Source organism: Oryctolagus cuniculus, chromosome 4, assembly GCF_964237555.1.
Source record: "Oryctolagus cuniculus chromosome 4, mOryCun1.1, whole genome shotgun sequence".
Lineage (NCBI taxonomy): Eukaryota > Metazoa > Chordata > Mammalia > Lagomorpha > Leporidae > Oryctolagus > Oryctolagus cuniculus.
This window is the reverse complement of record NC_091435.1, coordinates 161,494,216-161,521,387: the sequence shown is the minus strand read 5'-3', so window position 1 is coordinate 161,521,387 and position 27,172 is coordinate 161,494,216. Positions and strand designations below refer to the sequence as shown.

Sequence of the window (27,172 nt, the reverse complement as noted above, 5' to 3'; positions counted from 1 at the left end):
TGACTGATGCACACATTCCTCTGACGTGGTCGGAGCTGACTTCTGATTTCAGCTATTTTTTTTAAAAAACACAAATTTGGTAAAATTTTAATCTGTGGCAAACAGTGGTTGATCAATAGCACCACCACCGCCACCAGCAAACATTCCACTAGTCCTGGGTCAAATGAGGGAAATGGGTAACTCCTTTAAGTTTTCTAATTAAAATGGAAAAAGGAAGAAGCTGTCTTTAAGACAGGAGGTGACTCGGGTGAACCTGGGACTCTAACAGACTACATGGGCAGCCTTCCATTTGAACAGCTCCTTCTCCCAACCCCAGAAGCCAGATCTTTCATTTGGAAGGCAAAACCTTGTGTGTGTGTGTGGGGGGGGGGGGGGCAGGGGGGGAGAACCAACGCAGAGAAGGCAGGAAAACTGCCTGGCGGGTTTTGGCCAGTAAAAAAGAACCGGCTTTAGCAGCACTGTCATATGATGCGGATAGGGGTGGGAACTCTGGACTTGGAAAAGTAAATAGGAGGAGCGGGGATTAGCCCTGACACTGAACTCCCTCAGGGTCTGTGCTGTACGGAGGGCTGGCAAGGTCTGTGGGTGGGTGGCAGTTGGTGACTGCAGGATGGACTGTCTTGTGAGATGTCGGTGGGAAAAGGTGGCCAGCTGCAAACATCTATTATGTGACAATGTAAAATTAAAACAATAATCTCAGAATCAACTTTTATTAAAATCGCTCCCTCCCCCCTTGAAGTTACAGTCTCTGCTTCTCTTTAGAGAAATCTGAGCTGGGGAATCAGGGATACCCACGATGGTGCGCCCTCCCCCATCTCCTTAAAATTCACTTTCTCCCTTCTCCCTCCCCTCAGCTGGGTCACTTCAGCAGGGCAGTGGGAGGCTTGGAGACTTCTGGAGTCTGCAGGCCCTGACTAGAGGAAATGCTTGGCCAGCCTGGGTCACCTCGCTGACGTCAGTTCCTGTTATCCTCGCCTTATCGTGCAGGGGGCCAGGAGTCTTATCTTACTGAATGGCCCCCTTTCAGCTCCCCATCCTGCAAGGCCAGAGAAAGAGCAAGTCAGCAGTTCCACTGCCTGTTTGCACTCCTGTCTAAGGAACTCGGAGAGAGAGTTCAAGACAATGTATAAAATGCCTGCAAACTCCCCCTCTCCTGCTTGCTCCATAGACAGAACTTCAGCAACTTTATTTTTCATTCATTTAAAGGGGCTTGGGATTGAGCTAGAATGGAAACCACACACCTCAATGACCAAGTAAGGAAGCCAGGAATGAAGAGAAATCAGAGCAACATATTGACTGATGAGGCTATGTTATTAGATCTTGCAGATGGAGGTTATCTCCTCTCCTGTTTAACCAGAGGTACTTAAGCCAAGCCGCTTACCAAGGGGATATGGATAAATCCGAAACCTCAGTTAACTCTGTCCACCTTCCTCCATCACCTTCAGCTCTAGCTTTGTAAGAAGCTGGCAAAAGGCTGATACAGATGTCTTCCCAGCAATTTAATTCCACTGCACTGCCACCCCGTCGCCACCGCAACCCATGTGCCGGCGCACAGGTGCTGGAGTGAGACCCACACCCCACTCCGGTTCTGCAGGGGCTGCCTTCTACCTCCAGGTCTACAGTTGGCTGCCAAAGCCATTCATGTCCAGAAGAGTGACCCAGAAACACAAGGCCATCTTCAGTCACAATGGGAAAATTAAGTTGTAAGCGCCCTGGCTAGCTTGACCATGGAATCCAAACAAAGACTTTCTGTGCCACTCCTGGGTTCAAGGGGTAGCCTAGGAGATGTCGTAATATTGAAATATCTGGCATATTTCAATGATTTATGTGGGAACAGTGGCAGTATATTTGAAAGTGCGTTATTCTAGAAAATCAGAGATATATGACTGCCCTAACTACCCTGTAATTTGAAAGGCAAGCGTCTACATTAATAACTGCAGGAAGGTTTTTAGCCAAGATTTTTCTGATTAACCTTCATCAAAGACTCCCATTTCTGAAATAATCTATTTAATTGATAGTTAACTGAATTTATATTAGAACATTTAAAATATAAAAATGTCATTTAAGGATAAATTTATTGGCACTTACATGTACTCACACTTTATAGAAGATTCTAAGATATTCCAAAATGATCAGTGCATTTATTGTTAAAGTCCTTCGCCACTTGAAAAACAATTTTATATTCTGCATCTTGGTTTTACATCTCCATCCTCTGAGTAATTTTCTGACTCAAAAATCCTCAACTTTTTAAAAAAACTGCTTTAGAAAATGCAAATTCCTTGAGAGCAGAATTTATCATCTTTATCATTTATCATATATTGTCCTCCTGGGCCAGAGTTTAATGAGCATCTGTAGGCTGTGCAAGGGAGCAAACAGTAAGGTTTTCCTTCCTTTTTGGCCACCTGGGGGCTTAACATATGTTGAAAGTAAATTATAAATACGTGCTATCCGGAAGAACTTTCTTTGATCCTTATGCCTTAAACACAAACCCAGGATCATATTGACTGGTCACCTATGGTCAGAGCCAGGCTTCCAGAAATGAGGCGCCAACTTCTGAGCACGGTCAGCTGGCCTATCAGAAATGGCCATGCTGGCCACTGATCTATTAGGAAGAGAAGGTCTGATTCCTTGCAGAGGCTTTGCGTGGGGGCCTGTGACTCACATTCTAACTACAGCTTCCCAATCAATCCCACGGCGCACGCATAAGGGACAGATATCTACCTTTCCAACTGTTCGGAGCTCACCTTGGTCTGGCCACGGAGGTAAACTCATGCATTTTCTACTTCTTTTAAAGTTACACATCAGTACTCCTCTGCGAAAGATACGAAATTGTCTGGTTACTGCCTCTATTTGAACATTCCTTCTTTTCTAGGGAGGGAAAACTTCCACTTGTTTTTAAAAGGACCCTGCCCTGCGTTCTGAGATTGAAGCAAAAGTCCCCTTCTGAGGGTATTAGTTACCATCATCATGCGGCAGAGCAGCAGAAAATTATGTCCTACTTTAGAAAAACAATCGCTCCTTTTCACTGAAATATTTATTCAAAACCCCATTCAATTCATAAGGTGGCTGTCAGTCTTTATTTAGTCTCTCTTTCAGAGGGTATCTTTGATTTTGCCACTTTGACCCCAATTTATATCTCACTGGGAGAGGATTTAGATACTGTTTAATACTTAAAATTTGGGTCCAAGGGCTTTGAGAAGAGGACTTTTCTCCTTCCCTAATCACACATCGCTACTGTTTGTTTTAAAAATAGTTTCTTCTCATTAATGGACAAAATCCCCTTTCAAAAAGAAAATATTTTTTTTCTCTCTCCTTTTGATGTGTCGAGTAGGGAGAAGACAGGGAACAAGGCCAAGAAGTTGTCACACTCGTGACATTTCACCAAAAGCAACTATATTTAGGTCACAAAATGCTAAGATGTATCCTATGCCTATTGAGCAATTAATGCTGACAACATCTGGAGCCACCTAGAATCAAGATAACCCAGGAGGTACCCGTGGAGAAACTTCGTGGCTCCCACACTTCCAGGGGCAGCCTTCAGTCCTATTATTCATACCACATTCCCCTAGTAGCCCCCTAATCCCGACTTCCACTGTTTATAACAAGCAATTCACAAGCTCTCCAACACCCGCAGCTGGTTGGCATATCATTTTTCTGTCTTTAAAATTAAAAAAAAAAAAGGCAATATTCTTACACCTTTCAAAATAAGCTTGTGCTGTGTTCTATGTTTGAAGGTTTTACCCTAGTGATGATACACACACACTGCAGAAAATACTTTGGGTTGGAATTCAGTACTATTTTTTTCTCCCTCTTTGCCCGCTGTTTCCTCTATGTTAAGAGCACAAACAGATCTGCTTCTCGTCAAAACAGCCATTAAGTAAAATGGAAAAGGTTGTGGTTTTTACGTTCTTGCTTATACAAAAGGAGCCCTAATATGCTTTTATTTCAAAAAGCCCTAACTGGCTACACAACCTCGAGCCAAATACTGCGTGGCACAGACATGTTAGAATCTTTCTAAAAAAATATATTTTTAAAAAAAGCTTTAGTTTTATTTATGCTTAAAAACCCAGTCACCTCCACAACTCAGCCAACCACTCCTCAAGTGGTTTATGGAGGAGAAAGAACTCTGCAGGCGACAAACAAGATTTACATTTTATTCATTTAGCCTAAAGCTGGAGTGTGGAATTCAGCCCTTGTGAAATTGATCACAATAAGCACTAATTGCCCTGCTTACAAAAATAAGACACTGGAATTTCTGAAATCCCTTTGTCGAATGTCTTTATTTACTCTGTCTAATGCAAGTTTCTGTGATTAGCTAAACTTTGCTGTTATCAACACTTCTTGCTTATCGGCTAGCCCTAGGCGAATGACACATTCACCACTCGCTCCCCCAGATAAAGCAAATCCCTTGTTTAACTTGTTCGAGAACAAACAAAGCTTTTCCCCCTACTCTTACAACTTAATAGGCATGTTTAGAGGATTAATTACAAAAGAGAGAATGCCTACACGGAAAAAGCTCCACAAGGTCCGATGGCTTAGCCAGAGGATCCCAAGCATTCCCCACTGCTTCTGTTAACACACACACACACACACACACACACACACGAACGTATTTTATTACAATTCCTCTAATAGGAAAAAGTTTCAGAGTCGCAGCTCTCTGGGATTCCAACTGAAACGGTTCATAGGATTTTCAGTTGCTAGAGGGGTCAGAGCTAAAGGATCGGGTGGTAGGATTAGAAACTTACTTTGTAACAAGCAGTTTTTCTTTGAGATTTCTGGAAAGAAAACAAGCCCACCAGAAAGAAAAGAAATTTGCAGGGCAGCTGAAGATGAAGGCATCTTCTGAAAATGACATTTTGCCCTGCCCATGGCCCCACAAAATGTTAACTCAGTCGGCCCACACCGCTGGCATCAAACGGTTATTGATTTCTGGGCTGCAAACCTGTTGATTTCCTGGCCCACGAAGCAAGTGTCCTCAAGCAAAAGTTTCAGAGAGGGCGACTCCAACCCCGGCACCAGCCCCTCTCTCCCTTTAGATAAGCCACCCTGTTATTAGGAAAACTCAATTTCTTCCAGTTAAACTTTGACCTCTCTGAAAACAAAGATTTAAAATGTCATTTTCAGGCTAATGCTCCAATGAATTGTCAAATAAAGTACTAAAAACATTTTGATAGATAGCTGAGCCATTTATCTAAATCACTGTCAGGGCGGCGAAGCATCCTGCAGGCTCCCACTACAGCTACCCGAAGGTGGGATTTCCTAGGACTCCCGCTCATCCCTCAAGCCTGCAGCCAAGCTACCGTGGAGCAGATTCGTGCCTCGGCACCGTGTCAGCATCAGATAACCAAACAGTCAATATTTAAAAAAAAAAAAAAAAAAAGCTGGGCTACCCCACTTATATTTCCTTTCCTTTAACCAACGTCCAGGTTCCCAGCTGAAAGGCAAGATATGGAAATAATGGATGGCTCAGCCCAAGGGGTGTTCACTGCCAGCAGTTTTCTAGCAAAACAGCAACTTCTTAGACCAACAAAGTGACTCGGAAAGGTGGCAGCAGGGTCAATGCTAAGAAATATTGCCTTTCCTTCGCAAGGAAAACATTGGAGGCAGCAGCCTGAGCTGGTGGTTTATGAACTTCGGGAGCAGCAGCCACCTTAATTAGGCTAAATTCCTTGCAAGGAAGATGTCATATTTTAATTACTTTGGACTGGTGAAACACACAAGGAGGGGAGGAGGGTTATATATCTACAACTGGTAGCTAATTCAAAGAACAGCAAAGTTAACCGCTCCCCCCTACACCCCAAACATTTGAGTAAAAACTGTACAATGTGTCAAACTGCCTTACTTGAAGAATGTTTCCAAGTCCTGCGGTCACCCTGTCCCCCGCCCCCCCATGCATGCATATTTTTAAAACTATTTTCAAGACACTGGAAGGTTGGGGAGGAGAGGAGCAGGGTTGCAGGAGGGGTTCTTGGGGAGGAAAACCGAATCTAACAGGAAATTTTCAGCAGAGGGAATCAATAAAGCACGCCAGCACATCACACTCCCTTCAGCATTAAATCATTAAACCCTTTGTCTTGCTACCGATGCAGTTTATTTCCAACGTCTTTACTGCATGCAAGAGAGACAATTCATTTTTTTTTCTCGGTAGAAGAAGGGAAGAAAAAAAAATAAACCTACATTGAGCAGTGTGCCGATGCTGCCACTCGGTTTGGGTCAATCCACTGAAGCATGCTTTCAGAGCTTTCTCCTGGAGCATACAGGAAGACGGACTTGCCGTGTAGAAATCCAGGATTTGCCCAGGACTCACTGACAGAACATCCATACAGTCAAACATGATCTCCCCTGCACCGAATGTCTGTGAAAGTGCTTATCCTCTAGGTGTGGAGGCAAATGGCATAGAAAAGTCCACCCAACTCCATCAAACTCTGCCCCTTTTTTGGCACGTAGGCTGTTGGTTCTTTTCCCAGCCCCGAATCATGAATTATGACAGACAAGCCAGCTAAAAGCCTGTAATTGATCCAAATGATCATTTACCATTTTCCAGGCTTGCTCGGCCAATCCAGCCGGGGCGGGGGGTTCCCAGGAAGGTCCCAAGTTCTCCTTCCAAGCGCACGCTTGCAGAAAGCCTTCGGAACGCGTCCCGGAGCCTAGCCCGACGGTGCCCAGAGCGACCCAGCCCGGGTCGCCCGCGCCCTCGGCATCGCAGTCCTCGCCCGGCGCGCACGGGGGAATGCTGGTCCCCCCTTTGGCAAAGAATAGACCCTCCTGCCTCCGAACAGCCCACTTCCTACTACTTCTGTCACACAGAATGAAAGATTGAATTGCCTAATATATGCGAGTGAACTTTCGGTGAACCCTTCCCGGGCTGCTAACCTTCAAATGACCCAACGAGTCTGACATCACCAACTCCCAGGATTCTCACAGCGCTTAAAACCTCCCAGCAGCCGCGCAAACGCGCACAGCCCGGGAGGCCGGCGGCGGCGCAGGCCGGCGCTGCCTTGCCCATTTCTCACCTTACACACAAAGCGACAGGGGCTTTGAAAGCGAGCAGGGGAGGAGCTGGGCCGCCACCGCCGCCGAGGCTCACGTGCAGCGCCCGCTCCGCTCCTGCTACGCCTCTGGATTCGCGGCGGCGGCCACGGCGCAGCCGGGAGACCAGCGCTCCCCCCTGCCCGCCGCTGCCCCCTGCCCACCCTTGACATTCCTCGGAGCGCCTCCCGGTCTGGTCCGCTGCTCGGAGCTTAGGTACTTTTCCATTTCCCCCAGAGAGTGCCGCAGACCGCGGCCAGCCCTTGGGAAAGCCTGCCTTGGGAAACTTTCCACCGAGCACGGGCTTTCTCGGTCTGCCTCTTTGTAAGCCCGGACCGGGAGGGACCGCGTGGCTGTGGAGTAGAATCCCAGCGTGGCGGATTCCTTGAGTTTGTGAGAAATCCTCTGCAGGCAGCAGGCAATACACGGAGCAGCCAGGAAAGGGTTACACCTGCCCCAAACACACACACACACACACACACACACACACACACACGGGCGTGCGTGTGATTTGAGATCCTGATTTCAGGAAACCCAAGAACTGTGGGCACGAACATGGATTTGGGAGTCGAACTAAACTAGGCTCAGTTCCGGCTGATCACTTAGGAGCTGTTACCCATTTAAACTGGGTATGCATAGAAGTGTTCTGGGCCTCCATGACCTCCTCTGCAAAATGGGCATACAATTCTACCTTCCTCCGCAGGTTCTGGGAAGGAAGGAAATAACACTTAGACAAGCTCCGCAAATATGCTGGAGCAAGTCTTGGCTGCGTCTTCACATTTTTGAAAGCAGGGCACAGAAGCTGAGAGAGCCCACAGGGGCTCAGCAGCACGACCAGAACTCAGCTCCCTGGCTGCCTAGCCTTCTGTGACAATGGCCTTGCTGTCCCCACAGCAGCACACTCCAACAACATGCTGGCTTCCTGTCCCATCACACGCCTTCCCCACTATGAGGTGCCCTAATTTATGAGTCTCTCCGCCATTCCCCAGGGCCAACATGAGCCCCTCCCAGCCCCTGCCCAAACTCAGATAGAAACAAAATAATCTCAAGAGAAAAGGACTTTTCCTCTACCTTGCATCCTGACACCCAGGACGGAGGACCTTCCCAGCCAGCCTTAAAAAGGACAGACGCAATTTTCACAATACACCCAGGCCACAGACAGCTGTCAACCTGAGTGCCAGCCCTCCCCGAGGCCGGCTGTCTTGCACAAGTTGCCTAAGGGATGAAACACACATCAAAGACGGGAAAACTCTGGGGAGGAATTAAAGCACCCTCGCTCCTCTGCTGGCTTTCTACTATTCTAATTCTCTTACAATCCAGGGCGGGGCCGGGTGTGGGCAGGGAGGCAGAGCAGCTCGCCCCCTGCAGGGAACAGCTCTGCTCCAGGTTCCTTTCAGCCAACAGAGCCCCGCTGTGCCCTGGGACCCCCGCCTTTTAAAAGCCTGGGTGGGGGTGGGGTAGACCCTGCCCCATGCTGAATCGCTGCTCTAGGAGTAGCTCAGTGGTGTAACTTGCAAAGTCTGCCCTGTGCACACTTACCAGGTGGAAGATTCACCAAGGTGCATTAACACAATTTTGGGCCCAGCAAGCTCCGTTCTTGCTGTTGAAAAGTTCCCAGTGATAAAGGGGAGAGATTTGGTGGAAATTTTGTGTTGGTTATTTTTTTTTCCTCTATTTTCCCCAACACCTTTAAGGTACTGTCATTAAGACAGGTGTAAACTCACACACAAAGCATCACCTTTTGTGCCAATGTCTATTGGTCCCCGAGGCTCAGAGCTCCAAACGCTCATTCCAGTTTCTCAGAGGTCCTCGGAAATTGGGCTCATTTATACTGAGTCATGGAGGTGGAGGAACAGTTGCTAAGTGACAGGGGGAGGAACTGGAGTTAGAGACCGCTGACAGGGAGGTGTGGACAGGTGTCTGCCTTCCAGCACTTCCCTGCAAGGCCTCTTTTCCCAAAGGGAAGGGTGCACTGGTGTCAGGGATGTGAAAGTGGGGTTGGAGGATCTCCAATTTCTATTCGCTCTGCTTCTAAAGCTAGAGTCAGCGCCCACAAGGAAGGGGGCTGATCAAGGCCACGTTCCTTCCACTACATTCACACACAGAAACAGCAGCACTCTGTGCGTGCACGTGCGTAGCAAGCACTGGAGGATTTGATGTTTTTTTCCTTTGCACAAGAAAATTTAAAGCTTATGGGGGCTAACGTGGCACAGCAGATTAAACTGCCACCTGCGACACAGGTATCCCATAATATGAGCACTATAATATGAGTCCCTGATGTGCCTGGGCAAGCAGCAGCAGATGACCCAAGTGTCTGGACCTCTGTCACCCATGTAGGAGACCCGGTTGGATTTCCTGGCTCCTGGGCTTCAGCCTAGCTAAGATTTGTTCACTGGGACCATCTGGGGAGTGAATCAGCAGATGGAAGATCTCTCTTTGTACCTCTCCCTCTAACTCTGCCGTTCAAGTAGATAAATCTTTACAAATAAAATTTATAATCATTCTCAGGTTCTTTTAACTGAACTTGGGCCTTGAACTGTGTGATTGGTATTTGTGAACAGAATATTATGGGTTTCTTCCACCACAACAGTATTCAAAAGTCAACTCATTTCTCATCATGAATTAATTATGCTCATGGCAATGACTGGGGCTATTACTTAATCCAAGTATTAATTTATAAAGCAGACCCCACAATTTATTATTTCTTTATCAGTCAATCTAATTCTATACTTCTCGAAAAGTCAATCCTTCCTCCAAATTCTTCATTTTAACAAAAATGAAGGAAAAACACACAAATAAACCATGATTCTTTAAATACAAGGTACTACACAGATTAATGAATAGGGTAGGAAGTGAAAAATAGACTAGATAATTTGTTCACGGTGAAGTTCAAATTACTGACACCCATTTTAAACATGAGCCAAACACTTGGAAGAAACCTACCCAAATATCCCCTTGGTATGGCATAAAACAAACTCTGGTACATGTCCTTTCCTCTATTTTCTTTGTGTTTGATCAATGACCTAATAAAAGTTATTCCAAACAACAAGCAAACAAAAAGCCAAAAATAAAAAGCCAAAGTTTGAGAGCAAAATCCATCTTGTTTCAGAGTAACTGTATATTTGTCAGTGTGACACAGCACATTTGAAACCCATAATCATAAAACAAAAATTTATAGCCAAGGTTCAGGGTCTACATCTGTTTCTCTGGTTTTTGTACAGCAATTACCCACTGGACAATCCAGAAAGAAACACCATGAATCACGCTCTGCAAACATGTTTGAACTGGAGAATTTCTGAAGAAAGAAGAGGCGTCTGTGGCCCAGGGCTGCAGCAGGCTGTGTACAAAATCGGACAAAGACGCTGTGATATCTAGTGAGAAGGTTCTCACCAGTACAGACACACCCATCCCAGCCACAAGGCAAGCACCGAACAGGAAGCCACAGTGATGATGGCGGGGGAGGGAGGTGGACGCGGCTCAGTTTCTAAATACGTGCCAACCTGTGTGGGTTTTTGTTTCATTACTGCTAATTCTATTACTTTTTCCCCATTAATATATAAGCTCTAAAATATTTATGTTACTTATTTTAAAGGCAGAGTTACAGAGAGAGGGGGAAAGAGAGACAGACAGCTTCCACCAGCTGGTTCACTCCCCAACTGGCCGCTACAGCTAGGGCTGGGCAAGGCAAGAGCCAGGAGCCAGAAACTCCATTGGTGACAGGTGCCCCATTACCTGTCTGCATGCTCTGCTGCTTTACCTGAAGAGCTGGATGGGAAGTAGCACAGCTGGGACTTGAACCAGCACTCATGGGATGCCAGTGTCAAAGGCGGTGCCACAGCCTTCTTGTCACATTTCTGCCAGATGAGTGGCCAGCCATGAGTGATGGGTGTGTCTGGGCAGAGAAGCCCAGGCCGGGCTATGTTGCCAGCGCAATCCAAGTCCTGAGGCTACCACATTCCCAGGAAGAGCTGCTTCTGTGTTTGCCGCTGGGTCAAGTTCAGAGAGGAATCAACAACAGACTGTTGATCCGTGGGTCTTGCCCTGGAACGCACCAATGTGCTTTTCATACGTGGCCTTGTAAGGTGGTTGTGGATACCAGTGTAAAGGTTAGGTCTTCTGAGAAACCCACCAAACTGTGCTTGTCCTCAGAGTCCTCTCTCCTCCTCAAGTGCAGCTCCCTGTCCATGAATAGTTGGCTCTTTTTCTTTTCTTTTTTTTTTTTAACTCCCCAAAATAGCCACAACGGCTAGGGCTGAGCAAGGCATAAGCCAAGAGCTTCATCCGGGTCTCCCACGTGGGTGCAGGGACCCAAAACAGTTGGGCATCTTCCGTTGCTTTCCCAGGTACATTAGCAGGGAGCTGGACTGGAAGTGGAGCAGCCGGGGCAGCTTAACCCTTTATGCCCCAACACTGGCCCCATATGGCTCTTTTCTCTAGAACTCGGCTTTGTCAAAGTTTCCTGTGTGAAGTCTTCCCCACTTGCTTACCTGTAAAGCAAGGTCCCATGCTTTCCTCTTTCCATGCTTCTGGGTTCTTTTCTTTTGTGCTTCTGGGATTTCTGCTCCATGTGACTCATACGACACTTCTTCAAGCCCAATAGTTTCTTTGGGTCCCAACTAGCAAGTTGAAAGTCTCAGGACTGAGCAGAGGGTGCCAGCGATGCCCCAGCTGACCACCACTGCTGGGCATCCCCTCACAGCAAGTTGGGGAAGACCACTCTTTGGCTGTTTCTTCTGGTTTCCATGGTCCTTTTTAAATTTAGATTTATCTTAGAGCTGGCGTTGTATCATAGCTGGTAAAACTGCTGCCTGCAATGCTGACATCCCATATAGGCAACTGTTTGAGTCCTAGCTCACCATTTCTGATCCAGCTCCCTGCTAATGGCCTGGGAAAAGCAGTGGGGGATGGTCCAAGTCCTCGGGCCCCTGCACCCATGTGGGAGACCTGGAAGAAGCTCCTGGCTCCTGGCTCCTGGCTCCTGGCTTCGGCCTGGGCTAGTCCCAGCCATCGCCACCATCTGAGGAATGAACCAGCAGATGGAAGATGTCTCTCTGTTTCTCTGCAACTCCACCTTTCAAATAAATAAATACATCTTTAAAAAAATCAATTCATATTTATGTTTTAATTAAAATGTATTTTATTTATTTGAAACAGAAAAGAGAGAGAAAGAGAGAGAGAGACATAGATCTCCCACCTGCTGGTTCATTTCCCCAAATGTCCACATCAGCCAAGGCTGGGTCATGCCGAAGTTGAGAACTTCAACCAGGTCTCCCATGTGGATGGCAGGGGCCTGACTATTCGCTGTCTCCTGGGATGCATGTTATCAGGGAGCTGGGATTGGGAGTCCAGCTGGGACTCAAACTCAGGCACTGGGATATGGGATGCAGGTATCCCAAGAGGAATCTTAAACACTACACCGAATGTCCGCCACTGAAATTTAGGTTTTTAAAAATTAATATACACTTATAAAAATGCAGAGTCTAGTCTAGCAAATGCAATGTAAACAGTAACAGCACATACACGAGGCAGACAAGCTCATGGAAAAACAATACTAAGGATGTATGAATTTTCAATGAACTGCTTCATGTCCCCTTCATCTCCACATATCCATTCACCAAAGGTTGAGTACCCACATGTGACAGGGGCAGGGTATATATTTTGAAAGGGGTTCTGCTTATCACTTTAACACAAATAAAATTCTGTAATGCCCATTGTTCTCCAACAGTTTAAAATTTAGCAATATTCCTTAAGCATTCATTTAAAATAACCAGTATAAATAGACTACATTAAAAATGTCCAGGTACTGGACATTTAGGTTTCTGGTTTTTTTTTTTTAATATTATAAGCATCCCTGTGAACATATGCACCAATACACCTGCTAGATGAAATTTTAGTGGCAGTACTACAAGAACATGTGTGCATTTAAAACTTTGCTAAAGTTTATTTATTAGTGAGGCTGCATGACAGAGAGAGGAGAAAGAGTAAGAGCTTCCATTTGCTGATTCATTCCCCAAGTGCCTGCCAATAGCTGGGGCAGGGCTGGTGCAGGGGGAAGCCAACAGCCAAGATGTCTATCTGGGGTGCCCATGTGGGTGGCAGGGACTCAAGTACTTGAGGCAGCATCTATAGCCTCCTAGGGTGATCATTAGTAGGAAGCTGGATCAGAAATAGTGGCAGGTTTCTGATATAGGATGTGGGTGTTCCAAGAAGTGGTTCAACTTAACGTACCACAATGCCCACCCCAGGTACATTTTAAAATTTATACACATATACAGTTGTACTCTAAAATGGCTGGACACCTTTTCTTCTGGAGCAGGTCAGAAAACTCTCTTGGTCTCTGCTGCTATAGTATTAGGGAGCCACTGAGCACCTGTAAATAAGTGGGCAAGGAAACATTCAACAAAACTAACTAACTGGGGCCCCCACTGTGGCACAGCAGGTTAAGCTACTGTCCACAGCACCAGCATCCCATACAGGTGCTGATTCGAGTCCCAGCTGCTGTACTTCCAATCCAGCTCCCTGCTCATGTGGCTGGGAAAGCAGCAGAAGATGTCCCAAGTGTTTAGGCTCCTGCACGCATGAGGAAGAACCGGGTGAGGCTCCTAGAGTCCCTGCTTCCTATCCAGCTCCTTCCTACTTGCATCCTGGGAGGCAGCAGATGGTGGCCCAGTTGTTTGGAACCCCACCACCCACATGGGATACCAAGATGGAGTATTAAGCTCCCGGGTTTAGCCTGGCCCAATGCTGGCTGTTTCAGCCATTTGGGTCGTGAACCAGAGAATGGAAAATCTTCCTCTCTCCCATAAGTCTGATGTAATAAATAAATAATTCTTTACAGAAAAAAAATAAACCATCACTAATTACATAAACTGGTAGTGGACTAGGTGTAGCCTACGGACCTTATGTAGTTCACCAATTTCTGCTCAAAATCAACTTTGAGGAATTTAACCAAATTCCACTTCTGTCTCCAGCTTCATAAACCCTAGCTATATACAGTTGGGTTTTGTGAACACTTTAATTTTCCTTCTCCTCTGAAAGCCTCACTTAGTTTCAACTTCTGTCCCCAAAGAATACGATGGCTGATTATTCACCTGGACAGAGTGAGCCACTGAGCCTTCTCTCCTGACTTGTAACTTCCCACCTTCCTACTTCACTCCCTGTACAAGAGGGTGGTAGATTCAAGCTATGTCTTCAAATGTCCATACAGGCCCCTGCTCCTCCTCCATCAGTGCCTGCCTGGAAGTCCACCATTTCCTTTGACACCTCCTGTAGTATTTGGGAGAAGAAGAGTAGATGCCAGTGGCACCACCATGCTACAATTTGCTCGTGACTTCCATTTATTATTTTACCCATTTTTTTTAGTAGCTTCATGTCAGTATCTCTTTCAATGAGTTAATATTAGATGTGCCCCCTAGTTAATGGAGTGCTTAAAATAACAGCAAGATTCCTCAAGGAAGGAAAACAGCACAGGGTTCAAAGAGTAAATGATTTCATGACAATGTTATAATTCTTAAGTGCTTGTTTATTTTCAATCTGCACGAAAGGCAGAGAGATGAGAGGGGGGAGAGAGGAAGAAAGGGAGAGGTGGAGAGAGAGGGAGGAGAATAGGAGAGAGGGAGAGGGAGAGAGAGGGAGAGGGGTAGAGAGAGGGGGAGGGGGAAGAGGGAAAAGGAGAGAGAGGGAGAGAGGGGGGGAGAGAGAGGGGGAGAGGGAGATGGGGAAAGGGAAAGAGGGAGGGGGGAGAGGGAAAAGGAGAGAGAGGGACAGGAGAGAGGGAGAGAGGGAGAGGGGGAGAGGGGGGAGGGGGAGAGGGGGGAGGGGGAAGAGGGAAAAGGAGAGAGAGGGACAGGAGAGAGGGGGAGAGGGAGAGGGGGAGAGGGGGAGGGAAAGGGAGAGGGAGGGGGAAGGGGAGAGGGGGGAGGGGGAAGAGGGAAAAGGAGAGAGAGGGACAGGAGAGAGGGGGAGAGGGAAAGGGAGAGGGAGGGGGGGAAGGGGAGGGGGAGAGAACTCTTCCATTCACTGGTTCACTCTCCAAATGGCTGTAGTAGCCAGCACTGGGCCAAGGAGCTTAGACCTCCATTTGGGTCTCACATGGGGGTGGTAGGGGTCCAAATACTTGGGCCACCACCTGCTGCTCCTTAGGATGCATTAGCAGAGAGCTGGATCAGAAGCAGAGTAGCCGAGACTCCAACCTGCGCTCGGTCAGAAGGGATGGCTCAACCTGTTGCACCACAACGCCTGTCCCAAGATGCCTGCTTCAATTCCGAGCTCAGCACTTCATTTTTTTGAGGTCTAGACTTGAACAGATTATCAGTTGGCTCTTAAAGCATGCTGCTTAAATGAACCGAAATTAAGCAAGTAACAACTCAGCTCCTTAGTCACATTAGTCACATTTCAAGTGCTCAGAACTCTCATGTGACTTACAGTTATCACATTAATAGAATAACACAAAAGTTCTATCGGACTTGGCGCTCACTTGAAAAGGTCAACTTAATGGATCAGAGAGGCAGTGAAAGGTGACGGGAAGGACTACAGAGTTCGGAGATCAACTACGTCTAAACTCCAGCACCCTTCCTACCTGCTGTTTGACCCAAGGCAAGTTGGTTAACCTGAACATGCCCTAACTCCCTCTTCTATAAAATGGAATTATTACTGGTACCTACATCAAAAGGTTGTGGTAAAGATTAAATGAGGTAATACAAGTAAAAAGCACTTGGAGCACTGCCTGAGATATAATAAATACTTCTAAAATGTCAATGCAAAGACTGCAAGGGAGGAAAATGAAGTTAGCACAATCCCTCAACACCACTCACATCCAATGCTGCTAGGCCCAGAGAGTGTTCTGTCAGGACAGTGATTTCCAACCAGGATGGACGTTTCAGGTTGCAGGCTGCGGCCACGTGCAGTTAGAGCAAGTGTCCCAAGAGATTCTGCTGCAAATGTTTGAGGAAGAACCACTGCATCAAAGCAGTTTTGTACTAAGATCTGTCCTGACTTACGATGGTTCAATTTCAGATTTTCTGACTTTGTAACGGTGTGAGAGTGACAGGCATTCAGCAGAAGCCACATTTTACATTTTGATTTTTTTCCTGGATTAGCAATGGGCAGGAGGCCCCTCATGCACAATGCTGGGCAGCAGGTGAGAGAGCAGCTTCCAGCCAGCTAAGGGATCACAGGGGACCCACCCAACCTGTGACTGTGTTGCTACGCTGTGGTGTTTGGTAGGCTAGGCGCAGTGCGTGCATCAGGATATTTTCATCCACAATGGGTTAATCCGGTTATAACCTCATCACATTTTGCTGTGTAAGAGAGCATTTTTACTGTATAAGGGAAGATGGTGGTTTCTTTTATTTTACAAAGCAGACATTGAATCAGAATGGCAATGAAATTCTTGACAAGATCCACCCTGGTGCTCCTGTGGGTGGGAGGAAATGGCACGTGGCTCTTCTGCTGGTGTGGTGTTCAGTCTCAGGGGTTTAAGGCCAATCACAGACCATGAAATGGCAAGGATATTTCCCAAGATGGAAGGTTTGTTTTCACCTTTTTTTCCCCCATCCCTGCATGCACCCATTTCACCTATTTTTCCCCATCCCTGCATGCACCTACCCCTGCATGCATCTACCCCGTGTACCCACCCGTCTACATTTACTCATCTCTCCTAGTTGCACTCACTGACCCACCTACCAATCCGTCCATCCTTTGACTGATCGCTCACCCATGACCCAGGCACCACCGGGGAGGAAGCAGAGCATGGCTTATTGGTGGCCAACATGGAGAGAGTTGGGAAAGGGACGAAAGTAAAACTTCTCAGATCATGCATGTGTGCCTTCTGCTAGAATCCTTGAAAAGGATTTCCTGATGAGACCCGCTGGCAGAAAAACGGTCAAAGGCACGGGCCACTGGGGATTTCAGTGAAGCAGGTTTGATAAATCAGGTTGTGGCTGGAAAGCCCCTCAGATCTGACACTGACCTTTCAGAGCATCCCAGGATTTGAAATGCTAATGAAGCTGAGTTCTATTAACAACACAAAAGTTTCTGACACAGGCAAAGCTAAAGGCTCAAAGGAATTTCCTTCAGATTCCACTAAGAAAGGGAAAGGAAAAAGTACAAATACATTAGAGAGGCAGTTGGAGAGAAGATGGGAGGTTGAACTCATCCTGCTCTCCGAGAGGGAAAAGGTAGATAGAAAAGTCCCATGAGACCCAGTGGGAATTGTCAAAGCAACACAATACTGGATGGCGGTCCCTGTGAAATTTCTGTTGGAAAAGCGATGGTATGTATAGAAGCAAATCACACACAGACATATGTGTATATAGGCATGCATATTAAATACAATGTAAATATTTCTGACTAAAAATGGTTTTTGTCTTTTCCCGGTAAAGCCATCTTCTACCTCAGCAAGGGCTTTGAAAACCTGTCTTAGAGAAGTCAGGGTGGCTTCCAAAATTGAATTTTGGCCTTTTGTCATTGCTTGCTTATTTTTGAGATAGCGATGCTGCAAAAGACATTAACAAAGACATCTCAGAAGGCAACAGTTCTAAAATTTAAGGTGACACTTAACCATGGGAGGGTAAGAAAAGAAATGAATAGACGGAAACCAGAAGTAGCTCCTCTGTGTGGGCAAGCAGAGTACAATGATAAAATGTAGGATTCATTTGCAAGGCATCAAAGCATGGTGACTCCACAACCTCCCACCCAGGGCTACCTAGTGAGAAGGCATAGGGTCCTATGGTGTTTCGTCTGCACTTGTCAGAATCTGACCTCTGGTCCAACAGTGTATTCCACATGGTGCACACAGAGGACCTTCAAATATGGCATCTCAGGCTTTGAGAAAACCACAGCAGAGGAAGCTTTCTCTCCCCTCTGCTTTGCCCTTCTACTCTGAGACTTCGCGAAGTCATTCCCTCCTTTCCCATGGAGGCCCTCATGGGAGAGGTACCTTCCCTCAACCTGGAAGAAAGGAGCCAAATGCACGGGGCCACAGAGAACTCCCAACTCACAGGCCCTGACAAGTTCCTCCCTGCTCACTACCACTGGTCACCCCCGCTTCGCCTAACCACACCTCTCTGCACAATCCACCCCCTCACCAAACTGCTATCACTGAACAGAGGGAGTGATGTGTAGCAGCCCTGGAGGGGTAAGGACAGGTTAGTCTAACACTGAGCTGGGAGGCCAGAGGATAACTTTCCACTAATCGCTTAGGAGAACGTCTCTGGTCTTATCAGTACCATGACAAGCTGCTGTGCCTCTTGGTATAAAATACATTTATGTGTATACTAGAAGGTGCAACCAGAAGGCCACGACAGAATGATTAACGTGTCCCCTGAAAGACCCAGGTGAGGCTGCCCAACATCATACTGTAGGCCAAGGGTTGGAAGACTGCAAAAGCCAAATCCAGTCTACCACCTGTTGTTAGAAAATAAAGTTTTACTGCAATGCAGAGAACAACCATTTATTTGTTTACATACTGTCTTTGGCTGGTTTCACACAATGACTGAGTTGAGTGATTGCAACAGAAACTGTCTGGTCGACAAAGCTAAAAATATTTACAATCTGTACCTTTAATGAAAAAATGTGCTGTGCTAAGCATTCTCTACCAATCCACTGAATTGGCTTTGAAGATGAAATCTACCAGCAGTCCAGGAACCAAATCAATATGTAGGGTTTTCTCAAGGTCTAAAATTCTCAATGTGAACACCCCAAGAGCCCTCTGCATTTATTTTTTAAACATCCCAAATACATTTGTTCAGTGTCTCTTAGTTTATTTTTGCTCTGCCTGGAGTACTCTTGGCTTAGATATCGACATGACTTATTTCATCTGTTCCTTGATTTTTTTTTTTGAGCATGTTGCTTTAATTAAGACCCTAATGATCCTAATTAAAATAGGACTCTAGGTCACGTCCATCACACTGTGTGTTCGTTGGCCCCGTAATCTTTATTTATAGTCCTATCTGGCATATATTTATGCTGAACATGTCTGTCACAACAGAAAGTAGTCTTCGTCAGGGCTGCAACTCAATCTAGTTCACCACTATGAGCCCAGTAAGGAGCACGGTTCATGACATATAACAATCCCTTGATAAACAGCTGTTGAATGACTTAATGGACAAACAGAACTTCCTGGAAGAAACTGATTAGTAGAGCCATGGACAACCCAGTAGCAACTTACAGTTGGCAGAAACTATGATCTACTGTTTTAAGGCAATTAGAATGGCCTCACTGTAAAGAAAATACAATTAGGACTAATTACTAGTAGACATCATATAAAAAATGAAATCTTTGGCACAGTCCTGTGCTTTCAATTCACTGATGAGGCAGTTCAACCTACATGCAGACTGGGAAAAAGGACAGGCTTTTTAAAAAACAAAAAAATGGGGCTGGGGCAATGAGAAATTCATTGCCAACAAATAAAGCAAACAACCAGTGAACCTTGGCCCACACCACTGGCAAAATGGACTCAAAATGGGTCATGGGCCTAAATGTAAAGCAGAAAGCTATAGACTTTTACCAGAAAACATAGGAGAAAATCATGTGACCTTGCATCGAGCAAAACATGACACATAAAAAAACCAAAATGCTAATTTGGATTTCATCACAATTAAAAACTTTGTTTCTGTTGAACGAATAAGAAGACAAATCACAAAGTAGGATCAAAACTACGCGAAACTTCTATAAGATAGTGGATTCATGCCCAGAATCCAAAAAGAACTGTCAACATTTGATAACAACAAAGAAGCACCCCTTTCCTCACTTCCAATGGGTAAATATTTTAAATAGAAATGTTATAAAAATAATACACATATTGCAGAAAAGCCCAGGAAAATATGCTCAACACCAGGGGCATTGTGGCATTAGGGATTAAGCCACTGCCTGGCGCACTGGCATCCATATGGGTTTTTGTTTGAGATGTGGCTGTTCCACTTTTTTGTTTGTTTGTTTAAAGATTTATTTATTTATTTGAGAGGCAGAGTAACAGACCGAGAGACAAAGAGATATAGGTCTCCTATCCACTGGTTTGCTCCCCAAATGGCTGCAACAGCTAGAGCTGGGCCAGACTGAAGCCAGGAGCCAGGAGCTTCTTCCGGGACTCCTGCCTGGGTGCAGGGGCCCAAGGACTTGGACCATCTCCTACTGCTTTCCCATGAACATTAGCAGGAGCTGGACTGGAAGTGGAGCAGCTGAGGCTTGAACTGCTGCCCATATTGGATGCTGGTGCCGCAGATGGAGGCTTTACCATTGTGTCACAGTGCTGGCCCCTGGCTACTCCACTTTTGATTAGCTCTCTGCTAATGGACATGGAAGATGGACAAGTAGAAGCTAATGGACAGTGGAAGATGGCCCAAGTACTTGGGTTTGTGCACCCACATGGGAGACCTGGAAGAAGCGCCAAGCTCCTGGCTTCAGCCTGGCACAGCTCTGCTGTTGTGGCCATTTGGGTAATGAGCCAGCAGATGGATGATCTCTCCTCCTTTCTGGATCTCTGCCTTTTAAATAAATTAAAAAGAAATCTTTAAAAAAATGCTCAACATCATTAGTCATTATATAAATGCAAGTTAAGACCAGAATTAGATAACACTACCCATCTACTGGAATTGATAAAATTAAAAAGATGGGAACAGCAAATGTCATTGTGGATGTGGACAAACTAGAACTGTCACACGCTGTTGCTGCAAGTATAAAATAATATAACCACTTTGAAAATAGCTTGAAAGTTTCTTAAAAAAAATTAAACATGAGGTATTGGATTAAGAAGGCAGAGTAGGGAGTTTACTGTTCTAGTCTAGGAGAAGATAGTTTAAAATAAGTAGAGAGAGTGTAGTCTCAGGGAAGAGTTAACAAGAAAATGGCAGAGGAAGTCCACATAAATTAGAGGGACACAGTGGACCTATGTGAAGAGTGTGGATGCCCACAACTCAGGACCCCAGCAGCCAAGAGCCTCTGCACCAGCTTTGGAGAGTGAGATGAGACCAGACTGCAGCAGCTCACGCCACTGGTGATAAAGCTGCAGGAAGAACCTGGAGGGAATCTGGCCTGGAGCTTTGTGGGAGACAGTGTACCTGCCAGACTAGAAGAGAAAAAAAAGGAGGGGCACATTTCTCTTTCCCCAGTCATCCTGCAATGGCATCCTGTAACAAGCAGATAGAGAGTGGGCACCATTTTGGACATGCATAACAGCTGTACCAGCTCGTGTCCACATGCCCAAAAAACAGCAGACTCCAAAGTCTGGAAGGGAGAACTGATGTAGGTCAGGGTGCTCATGACTGTGGGCGGCTTGTGTGCTGGGACTGTGAAAACACTTAGGCTTCAGGACTATGAATGAGGCTGCGTTGGAGGGCTCAGGGCGTGGCTGGGACGTTGGGCAGTCACTGTGGGAGGCTACATATGCTCAGGACTCCCTGGTTCCCTGGTGAGGGACATTGCTGGGGAATGTGAGCTTACACCGAGGACTGCACAGAGCCTCTGTGTGGTCGGTCCTCTTGGCAGTGCAGACGAATACTATAGCCACTGGGGCTAGGACCCAGGCACTGGTCTCCTTTGAGAGGCAGTGAGCTTAGTCTACACCGACAGAGCAGAACAAAGCTCCCCTCTGATTTAAACAAAAAAGGGGGGATTTACCATACCCAACCTGGGTGTCACTTTTTAGATACTCCCTCTACCCTGGAGCACTGAACAGAGCTCCCTGGCCACACTCACCACCTGCTCCTAGGTATTTACTGAAAAAGTAGACACTCCACTAATCCACAGAGGCATAGTTCAAAGATGAAAGCTGCCACAGGGAAAACAAAAAACAAAACAAAAAAACCAAAGAAACCAATGAGTATCTCCACAAATACCGAATAGTAAGTGCAGCAATTCAACAAACAAGAATAAAGAACACAACATGAGGTCCCCAAAAGAATACAAAGAATAGACTGTGAAGATGAAGAGACTGAAGAAATGCCAGAAATGGAATTAAAAAAATTGATCATAGGATTACTTAGAAATAATCAGAAGCAAATGCATGAACTAATGAAATCTATACATGAAAAGAAATAAAATAAAATTTGTCCTATGAAATTGAGATCTTAAATCAAAATGAAATCTTGGAAATGAAGAATTCAATAGAACAAATAAAAAATGCAGTGGAAAGCCTTAACAATAGAATTGGTGAAGCAGAGGAAAGAATATCTGACTTAGAAGACAAATCACAACAAATTATACAGTCAGACCAAAAACAACAAGAATAAATCAGAAAACTAAAATACACTGGTGGAGATCTACGGGATATTATCAAATGACCAAACATACAGTTCTAGGAATTCCTGAAGGTGTTGAAGGATTAGAAGGCCTTTTTAGTGAAATAATAAGAAAATTTCCCCAATTTGGAGAAAGAGACATCTAAGTACAGGAAGCACACAGAACTCCTAATAGACATGATCAGAAAAGATATTCACCACAACACATTGTAATCAAGCTCTCCACAGTAAAACATAAAGATTCTAAAATGTGCATAAGAGAAATGCCAGATAACTTTCAAAGGATCTCCAATTAGACTCACAGCAGAGTTTTCATCAGAAACCCTATAGCTTGGTAAGAATGACAAAGTATATTACAAGTCGTAAGAGAAAAAAACACTGTCAATCCAGAATACTGTACCCTGCACCCTCATTTCTGAACGAAAGTAAAATAAAGACCTTTCACAACAAACAGAAATTCAAAGAATTTGTCACCACCCATCCAACCTTACAAAAGATGCTTAAGGATTTGTTGCACACAGAAACACAGAACATGATTATCACTATGAAACAATGTAAGGATGGAAATCTCCCACTTAAAAGTACAAAGGAAATAAAAAGTAAAAAAAATAGGAATATTTATGGAAAAATGGCAGGGCAAAGTTGTTACTTATCAATAGTCACCTTGAAAGTAAATGGCTTCAACTCTCCAGTTAAAAGACACAGACTCACTGAATGGATTAAAAAACAAAACCCATTTATTTTCTGCCTACAAGAAACACATCTCACTAACAAAGATACACACAGAATGAAAGTGAAAGGATGCAAAAATATTCCATGCTAACAGAAAAAGAGCTGGGGTAGCCATCCTAATATCAGACAAAATTGACATTAACACAAAAACTGTTAAATGAGACAAAGAAGGGTACTATGTAATGATTAAGGGATCAATTCAACAAGATGATGCCACTATTACAAACATATATACACTTAATGACAGGGTAACTGACTATTTAAAAGAAACGGTAAGGAAGCTACAGGGAGACATAGACTCAAACACAATAGTAATGGGGGACTTCAATACCCCACATTCAGCAATGGACATAGCCACCAGACAGAAAATCAGCAAGGAAATAGCATAGTTAATTGACACTATAGACCAAATGGACCTAACAGATATCTACAGAACTTTTCATCCTACAGTTACAGAATACACATTATTCTCAGCAGTACATGGAAATTTCTACAGGATTGACCCCCTGTTAGGTCATAAAGCAAGTCTCATCAAATTCAAAAAAATCAAAATCATACTATGCATCTTCTCGAACCACAATGGAATGAAGCTGGAAGTTAGCAACTCAGGAATCTCTAGAACACACGCAAATACATGGAGACTTAACAACATGCTACTGAATGAATGGTGGGTCATTGAAAAAAAATCAAAAGAGAAATCAAAAAATTTCTGGAAACAAATGAAGATGACAATGCAACATATCAAAACTTACGGGATATAGCAAAAGAAGTGTTAACAAGAAAGTTCACAGCAATTGGTGCCTACATCAAGAAATTGGAAAGGCACCAAATAAATGAGCTATTAATGCATCTCAAGGATCTAATAAAACTGCAGCAAACCAAACCCAAAACTAGTAGGAGAAGAGAAATAATTAAACTTACAGAAGAAATCAACAAAATTGAAACCAAAAAATACAAAAATCAGCAAAACAAAGAGATTTTTTTGAAAAAATATAAAACAGCGACATACTACTGACCAAACTAACCTAAAAAAGGAGAGAAGACCCAAATTAATAACATCTGAGTTGAAAAAGGAAATCTAACAACAGATATTATAGATCAACAGAAATTACTACAAAGAGCCGCATGCCAACAAACTGGAAAACCTAGAAGAAATGACAGATTCCTGCACACATACAACCTACTTAAATTGAGCCATGTAAACATAGAAAACCTAAACAGACCCATAACTAAGATAGAAAATGAATCAGTAATAAAGACCCTCCCAACAAAGAAAAGACCAGGACCAATGGATTCACTATTGAATTCTACCAGACATTTAAAGAACAACTAACTCCAATTCTTTTCAAGTTATTCAAAACAATTGAAAGGGAGGCAATCCTTCCAAATTCTTTCTATGAAGCTAGCATCACCTTAATTCCTAAACCTGTAAAAGATGCAACAGAGAAAAAGAACTACAGATCAATTTCCCTGATGAACATAGATGCAAAAATCCTCAACAAAATTCCAGCCAATCAAATCCAAGAACACATCAGAAAGACCATTCACTGGGACCAAGTGGGATGTATTGCTGATATGTAGGGATGGTTCAACATTTGCTAATCAATCAATGTGATGCATCACATTAACAAACTGAAGAATAATAACCATATGATTATCTCAATAGATGCAGAGAAAGGATGTGATAAAATACAACACCTTTCCATGATGAGAGCTCTAAGTAAATTGGGTATAGAATGAAAATTCCTTAACAAAATCAGGGCAGTCTATGACAAACACATGGCCAGCATCCTATTAAATGGGGAAAAGTTGGAAGCATTTCCACTAAGATCTGGAATCAGACCAGGATGCCCACTCTCACCATTGCTATTCAGTACAGTCCTGGAAGTTTTAGCTAGAGCCATTAGGCAAGAAAAAAAAAATCAAAGGGATACAAGTTGGGAAGGAGGAAGTCAAACTATCCCTAAATGCAGATGACATGATTCTATATATATAGGGGATCCAAAAGACTCCACTAAGAGACCATTGGAACTCATAGAAGAGTTTGGTAAAGTAGCAGGATTTAAAATCAATAAACAAAAATTGACAGCCTTTGTATACACAGAAAATGCCGTGACTGAGAAAGAACTTCTAAGATCAATGCCATTCACAACAGTAACAAAAAATCCAATACCTTAGAATACATTTCACCAAGGATATCAAAGTTCTCTATGATGAAAATTATGAAACACTAAAGAATGAAATAGAAGATGCAAAAAAATGGAACAATTACCTTATTCATGGATTGGAAGAATCAATATAATCAAAATATCCATACTATTGAAAGCAATTTACAGTTTCAATGTGATGCCAATTAAAATACCAAGTACATTCTTCTCAGACTCTTTTTTTTATTTTTTTTAAACTTTTATTTAATGCATATAATTTTCCAAAGTACGACTTATGGATTACAATGGCTTCCCCCCCATACCGTCCCTCCCACCCACAACCCTCCCCTTTCCCACTCCCTCTCCCCTTCCATTCACATCAAGATTCATTTTTGATTATCTTAATATACAGAAGATCAGCTTAGTATACATTAAGTATGGATTTCAACAGTTTGCTCCCACACAGAAACATAAAGTGAAAAATAATAGATGATTTTTTTTAAATGATGATGAAATCAGATCAGACCTATTGTCATGTTTAATCCCAGTGAGAGTCAAGTTGGGAATTGATAATTTCTTTTTTTTTCTTTTTTTTTTTTTTTACAGAGGATCAGTTTAGTATGCATTAAGTAAGGATTTCAACAGTTTGCACCCCCATAGAAACACAAAGTGAAATATATTGTTTGAGTACTCGTTATAGCATTAAATCTCAATGTACAGCACATTAAGGATAGAGATCCTACATGAGGAGTAAGTGCACAGTGACTCCTGTTGTTGACTTTACCAATTGACACTCCTGTCTATGGCATCAGTAATCTCCCTATGCTCCAGTCATGAGTTTCCAAGGCTATGGAAGCCCTCTGAGTTCTCCGATTCTTATCTTGTTTAGACAAGGTCATAGTCAAAGTGGAGATTCTCTCCTCCCTTCAGAGAAAGGTACCTCCTTCTTTGATGACCTGTTCTTTCCACTGGGATCTCACTCGCAGAGATCTTTTGCCAGAGTGTCTTGGCTTTCCATGCCTGAAATACTCTCATGAGCTTTTCAGCCAGCTCCGAATGCCTTTAGGGCTGATTCTGAGGCCAGAGTGCTATTTAGGACATCTGCCATTCTATGAGTCTGCTGAGTATCTCACTTCCCATGTTGGATCACTCTCCCCTTTATTTACTCCATCAGTTAGCGTTAGCAGGTACTAGACTTGTCTATGTGCTCCCTTTGACTCCCAGTCCCTTCACCATGACCAACTGTGAACTGAAACTGATCACCTGGAACAGTGAGATGGCATTGGTACATGCCACCTCGATGAGATTGAATTGGAATCCCCTGGTATGCTTCCAACTCCACCACTTGGGGCAAGTCAGCCTGAGCACATCCCAAATTATACATCTCTTCCCTCTCCCATTCCCACCACCATGTTCAACAGGGATCACATTTCAGTTAATTTTCAACACTTAAGAATAACTGTGCATCAATTACAGATCTAAACCAGTCATATTAAGTAGAACAGATAAAAAAACTACTAAGAGGGATAATGTATTAAGTTGTTCATTAACAGTCAGGGCTATGCTGATCAAGCCACCATTTCCCATAGTGTCCACCTCACTCCAACAGGTTTCCCTCTTGGTGTTCAGTCAGTCATCACCGATCAGGGAGAACATATGGTATTTGTCCCTTTGGGACTGGCTTATTTCACTCAGCATGATGTGTTCCAGATTCCTCCATTTTGTTGCAAATGACTGGATTTCGTTGTTTCTTACTGCGGTATAGTATTCTAAAGAGTACATATCCCATAATTTCTTTATCCAGTCTATCGTTGATGGGCATTTAGGTTGGTTCCAGGTCTTAGCTATTGTGAATTGAGCTGCAATAAACATTAGGGTGCAGACCTCTTTTTTATTTGCCAATTTAAATTCCTTTGGGTAAATTCCAAGGAGTGGGATGGCTGGGTCGAACGGTAGGGTTATCTTCAGGTTTCTGAGGAATCTCCAGACTGATTTCCATAGTGGCTTGACCAGTTTGCATTCCCA

General features: G+C 44.2%; 1 protein-coding gene across 3 annotated transcripts in view; it reads right to left on the bottom strand.

The window, feature by feature from the left end:
- Positions 1 to 27,172, bottom strand: part of RARB (retinoic acid receptor beta) — a 436,317-nt gene that overhangs the window by 168,381 nt on the left and 240,764 nt on the right. Inside the window, exon 1 of one of the 3 annotated variants that reach the window (XM_002716220.5) lies at positions 6,181 to 7,131. The exons of 1 other annotated variant lie outside the window; for it this stretch is intronic. In XM_002716220.5, the coding sequence (XP_002716266.1) occupies positions 6,181 to 6,337 (157 nt within the window). In that variant the 5' untranslated portion in view covers positions 6,338 to 7,131. Of the gene's footprint in view, positions 1 to 6,180; positions 7,132 to 27,172 lie in introns of those variants that run through there. One more of the 3 variants, XM_008266071.4, reaches the window with a different exon arrangement.